This window comes from Diaphorina citri, unplaced genomic scaffold, assembly GCF_000475195.1.
Source record: "Diaphorina citri unplaced genomic scaffold, Diaci psyllid genome assembly version 1.1 scaffold1159, whole genome shotgun sequence".
Taxonomy (NCBI): domain Eukaryota; kingdom Metazoa; phylum Arthropoda; class Insecta; order Hemiptera; family Psyllidae; genus Diaphorina; species Diaphorina citri.
This window is the reverse complement of record NW_007378588.1, coordinates 84,793-94,792: the sequence shown is the minus strand read 5'-3', so window position 1 is coordinate 94,792 and position 10,000 is coordinate 84,793. Positions and strand designations below refer to the sequence as shown.

The 10,000-nt window shown below is 38.8% G+C and overlaps 1 protein-coding gene across 1 annotated transcript in view; it reads left to right on the top strand.

The window, feature by feature from the left end:
• Nucleotides 1-9,212: 9,212 nt before the first annotated feature.
• The window catches only part of LOC108253037 (visual system homeobox 2-like), a 1,615-nt gene continuing 827 nt past the window's right edge, over nucleotides 9,213-10,000 (top strand). The window contains exon 1 of the mRNA XM_017446259.2: nucleotides 9,213-9,541. Within this exon, the coding sequence (XP_017301748.1) occupies nucleotides 9,270-9,541 (272 nt within the window). The 5' untranslated portion in view covers nucleotides 9,213-9,269. The remainder of the gene's footprint in view (nucleotides 9,542-10,000) is intronic.

Below are 10,000 nucleotides of genomic sequence, written 5' to 3'. Positions count from 1 at the left end.
GAAATATTGGGATGCGAGAGGAAAAATGGCCTAATGGTCAAAGATCCCGACATTTGCAACATACATACATACATAACCATGTTTCGTGTGTTTAAAATGACATCTAACCATTAACAAATGTTCTTGTATTCTTTCTGTTCTTCTTTAATAAACAGTTTTTGCTTTCTAGTCTTAGGAACACTGAAGATATTTTTTGCAAATGCATAAACATTTTTTACACTTAGGTATAAGGGTACAGGTTTACCTTACCCTTGGAATCAAATTAATTTGAAGAAACCCGAAACCCTTTACTGACAAAAATTTGTAATTAGATCATAAGTTAATAGAAAAAACTCAAAGCCTCAAGTCTACACTTAAGGCCTTACTTAATTAAAGCCTTATACAGGGTGTTTCGGCTTGACATAGCTTTATCATACACCCTGTAAACAGGATCCTCCCCTCTAAACCAAGGTAAAACCGTCCTCCCCTAACTTAAGCCCCGCTTCCCCTCTTGTTATTGTCTGTTTTGTCCGCCATCTTGGATTTGCCTCAGATCAAAGGCCTGAACTTCCCCGGTTGTCACGACGCTCGTTTCGTTCAGTTTGTGCTCGATCGGAGTAAACACTTGTTGCGGCCGGTTCGTATGACCCCACTTTCCCCTATTTTCTCATTTCAGTTTTACCCTACTTTACCCTATTTCTCATTTCAGTTAGAACTCCTGTTAAGCTAACAGCCAGTTAAGTTCCATTTAATTTGTATTGGCTTAACAGGGCTGTTAAGCTCACGGGCTGTTTGAGGGTGGAAAGAAGGTTGGTGAAATCCACCATTAGCGTTTCTCTGGACTTTACCTTTCACCTCAGGTCGCTCAAAGTTTGCAAGAAATTTTCGTTCAAAGATCAAGGATAGTTAAAAGACCAATTTATACTTTGTTATTTTGGCAACTCTATATTTAGAGCAGTATGGTAAATACATTATCACATCCCCCACATTTCCCCCTGTTTTGATTCTCTCACATAATCCTGTTTGTCCCGCAGGTATGGAGTCTGAGCGGCAACCACCTCCTCTACAATTTCCCGGGCGAGCACGCCCGCTCTTCCTTCTTCAAGCACATCGGCCAAGGTAATTTTTTGTGATTTGTAATTTTATTGACATCAAATTTACATATTTTCCTTACCTGATTAAACATGTTTTAAAATTTTCATACCTGATTAAACATATTTTAAAATTTTCATACCTGATTAAACATATTTTAAATTGGTGAGAATTCAGACATACCAATGTCACAACAAGATCACCAGTGACTTTGTATTCCTGGGTTCCTGTAGTTTAGTCGCCACTGCTGGCCACTCGTCGACATTTAATTTGATTTGTCTATAAATAATGTTAATCTTATCAAATTATTAACATTCTCTCCTGTCTCATTTCAGACATACCAATGTCACAACAAGATCACCAGTGACTTTGTATTCCTGGGTTCCTGTAGTTTAGTCGCCACTGCTGGCCACTCGTCGGAAAGCAAGAATGTGTGCCTCTGGGATTCGCTACTGCCTCAGAAGAAAGCTCTGGTTCAAGGTATGTAGGTACAGTAGAACCTCGATTATTTAAACTTCAAAATCAGGTTTTTTTTTTCTTTTAAAGGATATCCTATCTTATCAGAGGAACAGATCATTAAAAGTGTTCAAACTAACGAGATTAATAACGAAGAAAGCGATGTCGAAGATATGGTTTTTGTTTATTTCTTAGTCTGTTTTGTTTAATAAGTCGTGCGTCTTGACACCACCGAGGCAATTAATCAGGAAAGATTACTAAAAGCTCCCTTTTGTCCGATTCTTTTATACAGTTTTTAGGAGTTTCTTATACATAATTTGATGGACTATTATTAATAATGGACTTTCAAGATACTGAACTTTTATCATTAGATTTGCGCCAGCCTCTTCAGATACTAACAATCCGTTCTCTTTTCCAGCATTCGTATGTCACGATCAAGGCGCATCCAGTCTGGTATTTGCGCCACAACACCAGCTCCTCATCTCTGCAGGGAAGAAAGGCGACATTTGCGTCATAGATTTGCGCCAGCGCGTTATTCGGTCTCGGTTTAACGCGCACGAGTCACCAGTGAAGTGTTTGGCTATTGATCCGCATGAGGAGTTCTTTGTGACCGGTGCTGGGGATGGTGATATTAAGGTACGTATCATACATAAGTAGATCTTTATTCAGACTGTCAGCTTAGAACAGGTTGCCCCATTCTGATTACAGTTCATTAGAGTCTTGCGATAAACTTTAGGGGCGTATAACTTGGCCGTTATTCAGGGACAAAGTTCCGCTATTCAAGGCTGAATTAGGAAAAAGCTCATACAAAGAGTTATGTTGAGAGTCACCAGTGAAGTGTTTGGCTATTGATCCGCATGAGGAGTTCTTTGTGACCGGTGCTGGGGATGGTGATATTAAGGTACGTATCACACATAAGTAGATCTTTGTTTAGACTGTCAGCTTAGAACAGGTTGCCCCATTCTGATTACAGTTTATTGGAGTCTTGCGATAAATTTTAGGGGCGTACAACTTGGCCGTTATTCGGGGACAAAGGCCGTTATTCGGGGACAAAGTTCCGCTATTCAGGGCTGAATTAGGAGTATATAAAGAGTTAACTCATATATAAAGAGTTAGCGTTCCTCTGGACTTTACCTTTCACCTCAGGTCGCTCAAAGTTTGCAAGAAATTTCCGTTCAAAGATCAAGGATAGTCAAAAGACCAATAGATCAGTTGCGCTTACTTGGGTGATGTTTCAAAGTCATAGAGCAGGCAACGGAATTTTTCTTTTTCTTCTACGACTTCTAGATCCCGAGATAAATCGATTTAAAAAATACCGGTAAATCGTGAATTTTGACGTCACGACATACGCTCCCGTAGGCGATGACGTCATAATTCATGACTCCCGCTTCGTTTTTTGACGTCACGGCATACGCTCCCGTAGGCGATGACGTCATAATTTATGAATCCCGCTTCGTTTGTTTGTGCGCAAGCGTTTCTGCGCATTTTGACGTGAAATCTGACGTCACAACTCTTTGAACTTTTTCATTAGAACGGCAATTAAAAATTGAATTTTCGACCTTTGAAATAAATTGAATTTTCGACCTTTTAAAGTTACTTTTTCGGAGTTTTGACCTCAGATTTGGATTTTTCACTACTTTTTACGTAGAAATCGACCATTTATTAATAATTTTTACCCATTTGCAACTCCTCCATTGTGGTGAAACTGAAAAGTCTCTTAGCAATTTTTGTGGATATCACAACTATTCTTTTTCTTTTTACACTGGTACCTACAATTAATGCTCCCACTAGAAGCTACTCAGTTGTTCTCACAAGGCTGACTGGATCCGTTATAGCCTTATACCAAGCAGAGAGCCGAAAATTTTTCTCCCAAAAATGTAGTTCCGACTTGTTTTCTTCGCTTTGATGTGTGTTATTGTATGATATGAATATTGTAGACATATTGTAGGATATGAATCTTCATATCCTACAATATGTCGCGTTATATCTCATTGTTCATTGTAATCCAAACCTTTTTCGGAGTTTTGACCTCAAATTTGGATTTTTCACAACTTTTTACGTAGGAATCGACCTTTTATTAAAAATATTTTCCCAATTGCAACTCTTCCATTTTATATGCTTTGTCATTTTGGCAATTCTATATTTAGAGCAGTCTGTTAAATACATTATCACATCCCCCACTGTTTTGTTTCTCTCACATAATCCTGTTTGTTCCGCAGGTATGGAGTCTGAGCGGCAACCACCTCCTCTACAATTTCCCGGGCGAGCACGCCCGCTCTTCGTTCTTCAAGCACATCGGCCAAGGTAATTTTTTGTGATTGGTAATTTTATTGACATCAAATTTACATATTTTCCATACCTGATTAAACATATTTTAAAATTTTCATACCTGATTAAACATATTTTAAATTGGTGAGAATTCATCACATAGGGCTGCCTGGAAGAGACTGACAAGAAACGCCGACCCTATTTAAATAGGAAAAGGCTAGGAAGAAGAAGATGAAGAGTTAAACATATTTTAAATTGAATTTACTGGTGGACATATCTCATAATTCGGGATGACGGATCAGTTCCTAGGCTTAAGCCCTTATCACACCCGGCGTTGTTCGTTGACCCCATTCAGGGCTATGAGTGTATTTTAGGAAAAGGCTAGGAAGAAGAAGAAGAAGAAGAGCTAAACATATTTTAAATTGAATTTACTGGTGGACATATCTCATAATTTAATGAGATATACCCACCAGCAAATAGGACAGGTTTTAATTTTTACTTTATTTGTATTTATTAACAGATTTTATTTTTAATTTAATTTAAAGGCGTCACGCAACTCCATGTGGACGGCGGCTCGCGGCTTTTCTCCTGCGGCGCGGACGGCTCGATGAAGGTGCGCCAATTGCCGGACCGGGACGCCGTCGTACACACCCTGTATTGAGGAGAGACGGCGGTCACCCTGTATCTAGTCGTTATTGTTTTGTGAGGTATGTATTTAGTATGATCATATCTTAGGATCGGTTTAGATTTTCGCAAAATTTCCATGTGGACGGCGGCTCGCGGCTTTTCTCCTGCGGCGCGGACGGCTCGATGAAGGTGCGCCAATTGCCGGACCGGGACGCCGTCGTGCACACCCTGTATTGAGGAGAGACGGCGGTCACCCTGTATCTAGTCGTTATTGTTTTGTGAGGTATGTATTTAGTATTTACTAGTAGAGGTATCAGATATGCCGACCCTATTTATATTCAAATGGGGAAAGGCTAGGAAAAATCGCAAAATTCTTTCTTATTGCACACCTAGACCATAAAAGGAATACTCCTACCAAATTTCAGCTTTCTAGGTGTTGTGGTTCAGGAGATAGAGTGATCAGTGTGTGAAATGTGAATGGATCTTGATTTTATAATATAAGATTTACTAGTAGAGTTATCAGATATGCCGACCCTATTTATATTTAAATGGGGATAGGCTAGGAAAAAAAAGATGCTTCGCGAAATAATCTCACTTATCCCCGATCTTACCACAAAGAGTTTTTAGTTAATCCAGAGTTTAAGAACTACCGGCCTGTGTAAATCAAATGGGTGACGTCAAAAAAACCCCTTGATAGTGTGTTAATTCTCAGTGGTAAGATTAGCCATTCGAAAAGCTCTTTTACACGTCATCGCAAGTCTCAAGCAACCTAAAATGCAACGAGCGATGACAGAGTGGTGTGGAAGCGTATTTGAGAGTATGTAGTTCCCCACAGTTAGGCGTAAAATAGTGAAATAAAAAACCGTAACTGAACCGAATAAATTGAAAATGTCCGAGAGAAAAAAATCTGAACTCCTGAATGTCTGTCCGAAAAATTCTAGACTGAGCTATTATAAAATTCTAGACAGTCCAGAGACTGGCCGAAAAAAATATCACAAACTCGCGAAAATTCGCGACACACATTCCGACGTCTGTCCAACCTAGATCTGTCAGACAGTCTGAGTGACTGGTCTCACAAGCTACAAGCCAATACTTTTCCTCACAGCTCATCTCGGACGCACTCCAATTGCTCCGATTTGTTAACACTTCAATTGCCCCGATGTCCAACTGGTTCAGATAGGGAGTAGCAATAGTAGGAGTACTGGTTCTGGTAGCAATTGGAGTCCGCCCCTCATATTCAACTGACGGTCTTATGCATTGTCTTTCATCTTGGAAAAAAATACCCTTTTAACCCATTTGGTCAGCAGCTTTTGATCCAAAATCGATATTGGTTACACATTTTAACCCATTACTGTTCCCGAGTATACACTGACGAGGCATACATAAATACGAGTATTAGAGATCCCCTGAGCCATTCGATTTCCATATTTTTATTTGTTATTGTTAACATTTACAATATCTCTAACCGTTTAGTCGATATAGCTGAAAACCGCCAAAAAGCGGTCGAAACCCACCAAAAAGCGGTCAAAATAATGTGGTCTTTAAGATTTTGCCATGATGAAAATTACAGGTTTGCGAAATTTCATAAAAATGGGACATGTTTGCCGAATTTCGTCCAAAGCAGACAAATTGTTTAGAAGTTATGGTGAAACAAAGAATTTCATAAAAAGGGTGCCGAAACCCAAAGAAAATTGTTCGGACTTAGTATGAACTCCGAACAATTCTTCGTACATTCCGACGTCTGTCAGACAGTCTGAGTGACTGGTCTCACAAGCTACAAGCCAATACTTTTCCTCACAGCTCATCTCGGACGCACTCCAATTGCTCCGATTTGTTAACACTTCAATTGCCCCGATGTCCAACTGGTTCAGATAGGGAGTAGCAATAGTAGGAGTACTGGTAGGAGTGGGAGTAGGAGTACTGGTTCTGGTAGCAATTGGAGTCCGCCCCTCATATTCAACTGACGGTCTTAAGCATTGTCTTTCATCTTGGAAAAAATACCCTTTTAACCCATTTGGTCAGCAGCTTTTGATCCAAAATCGATATTGGTTACACATTTTAATCCATTACTGTTCCCGAGTATACACTGACGAGGCATACATAAATACGAGTATTAGAGATCCCCTCCTGAGCCATTCGATTTCCATATTTTTATTTGTTATTGTTTTTATTTTATTTTATTTTATTTTATTTTCCTTGTATTTTTTTAGACGAAATAATATTCAAGCAAGGAAAATCCATTTTATTATATTAAAATCATTATTGTTGTTTTAAAAATTGGCGTGTTTGTGTGTGCTTCTTTTCCCTTTTCCATCCAGATTCTGTAGCCGGGTTCATGAGGATTATTTACATGAGAGAGGCAATTGATGAATACGGTAAAGCGAATCGATAACAACAAGAAATATCAAGTAAATTGTTCTCTTATAAATAGTTTACTTTATTTTACAATAGTCTTTTCTCTTTTCCATTCAGATTCTGTAGCCGGGTTCATGAGGATTATTTACATGAGAGAGGCAATTGATGAATACGGTAAAGCGAAGCGATAACAACAAGAAATATCAAGTAAATTGTTCTCTTATAAATAGTTTACTTTATTTTACAATAATCCTAAGTATACAATAAATAATAGAGCCTTTCTAAGGTGAGTCACTCACTATAAGGTAGACCTGACGACAGGTAAACCTGATCAGGTCTACCTGATAGTATGTGTGCTCATCAGGTAGACCTGACAGGCGGACCTGATCAGATGTACCTGTCAGGTCTATCTAATAGTGAGTGGCTGGCCTTTGACTACAGAATCTCATCGGGGTTCCAGCGTATATCATTATTTACAGTAGAAAACATTACATAGGTCCTATTAATAAATATTGTGACGTCACTTCGACGACAAAATATTTGCAAATTGCATTCAGGAATAGTTCTGACGTCAACAACAACTCTTATAAGGTTATGCAATGTTTTTAAAGGATTTTCTTCGTATTACGTCATAACGTTTGCGAAGTGCGAAGTTTGAATTTTGTTCTATTACACAATAAATTTTGCGAAATGCGAAATTCCTTTCAGGAACAAGTCACGGATGTCCAACATAGGTCCTATTAATAAATATTGTGACGTCACTTCGACGACAAAATATTTGCAAATTGCATTCAGGAATAGTTCTGACGTCAACAATGTTTTTAAAGGATTTTCTTCGTATTACGTGATAACTTTTGCGAAGTAGTGCGAAGTTTGAATTTGGTTCTATTACACAATAAATTTTGCGAAATGCGAAATTCCTCTCAGGAACAAGTCACGGATGTCCAATTTGGCGGTCCCTTTTGCTTTCAGTCCAGATCCAGTTTTTTGAAAGATCCCTCGATGGTAACGTTGGTTTTGGACTTCCGGATGTCCAATTTGGCGGTCCCTTTTGCTTTCAGTCCAGATCCAGTTTTTTGAAAGATCCCTCAATGGTAACGTTGGTTTTGGACTTCTTGAAATTCTTGTTCAACTGAGAGAGGAGTCGCTCTTCGCCATCAAACATGTTGGAACAGTCTGCGAGTTGGTTGGTGGCCAATTCTGAAATTTCAGAACAGAACGCGTTTTACAACGAAACTTTTTCCAGATAATCCAGATATAATGTCGGTCGGTCGGTCGGTCACTGAGACAGTCGGAACTTGTGTGGCGGACCTAGGTCTCTCCGACCCTTTGAACGTGAGTGGTCGGCATAAAACGAGGGAGAAAATGTGTCTTTTTTCAAAAAGGTTTGATAGAGGGAACTGTAACTGCTAAAGGTGCGTCCCCACTGGTGTTGAATGTATTGATCAACACTGCACCGTCCCCACTATTTATTTTCAATTTTGTTGATTTGTTGACCAACAGTATTCAAACATACAGTTTTGGAGTGGTCAATTGTGATTGCAGTGACTTTATTTTGTTCTCCACTTCTGCTTTTGACATTGCAAAGGACACTGCAATTTCTGTCAAAAGATCGTGTCGTTTATTCCTGTCTCTGTAGTTCTCATGATCCGGAGACCAAAGAGAAGGTCGATTCTTCAGCATGTCAATGAATGCTATGACCTGATCCTTTGACATACTCGTAGAACTCATTTTCAAACATATTTAAAAATAACAATTTTTAATGTTTTTGACACAATAAAAGCACCTTTCTTTTTTTCCTAGCACATTAATACTGATGCTCTAGTACTGAATGGTGATGATGACGGAGAAAAAAGTTGAACATTTTGTAGAACCGTCCACACTAGAAAAATGTTTCCCGTTCAACAAAATTTCCTTTGATCTTTACCACCTTCGGTCGGGTTCCGTTCTACTCAACATTTTGTGGATCAACACGTCCACGAATATAATGCGCATAGCGACCGGTGCCAGCATGGTAGGTAAACATTGAATTTTAGGATTATTGAGATATTGGGAAAATCCTACAATGTTCCAATGAGCACCAAAGTTGTGACATAATAACACAAAGAAACTGCATTTATATTTAATGAGAGAATTAACTAATGGGAGAATTTTTAATAATCCAAAAAGGATATTTGAATAATCTAAAAAGGAGTTTTTATTTTTAATGATCAAAAAAAGAGTTCTTAGTGATCCAAAAAGAAGGAGTTTTTAGAAACTCTTGTTTGGATCATTAAAAACTCCTTTTCTATCCTTGAAAATTATCCCATTAGTGGAATCTCTCATAAAGTCATTGGTAAAATCCAACATATATCTCCAAAAGTACTAAACTATCGTTAGCCTGGTCTGATCAGGTCTGCCCATCACATTAAAATGGATTAAAAAAACTTACTTAAACGTACTTGTTTGCGTTTGTTTCAGCCGTAGCCTATCCCAACTTGTATCCGGGTTATATGACTCATGCTGCGGCCACCATTGCCGCCATGGCCGCTTCTCAACATTCCGCACCTCCGCCCAAACGCAAAAGACGACATCGAACGATCTTTACCGAAGAGCAACTGGAACAACTGGAGGCGACCTTTGAGAAGACACATTATCCGGATGTTGTTCTAAGGGAACAGCTGGCTCTGAAAGTGGATTTGAAGGAGGAACGAGTTGAGGTATGTACGAACAAATCAAGAGACACAATACAAAACATACAGCTAAAACAAAATGAAAATCTGGTGTGAGCACCACACAAATTTTACAAAAAGGTTCATTTGATTAGCCCTAAAATCAAAAGGAAATGATTTGTCAAGTACCTATAAAATCCGATGACATTAGTTTGCACAATTTAATATCACTGAAGTGATGTTGGACCCTAGTGTGGTACAGACAGTAATATTATTATTTCCGTCCGTAATCATAAGAGCCTCCTAGTTGTACTACTCCACATAGGTGTAGCAAACTCTATGAAGCATGTCAATATGAATCCAATTAGATCAAAGTAAACAATACAATTATCGAGGCTATAGCAAAACAAATATTTGATAACCCCACGCTCACAACCCACAAGTCTCACTGGAAGGAAGGTATATAAGGGAGTTACTAAAACAAACATGGAAACAGAGAACAGAGTCTTCATGCCTGATGCTATCTTCAACGGGAAAAATTACCCTGGAACCTTCTTGCCCTTCTAACATGT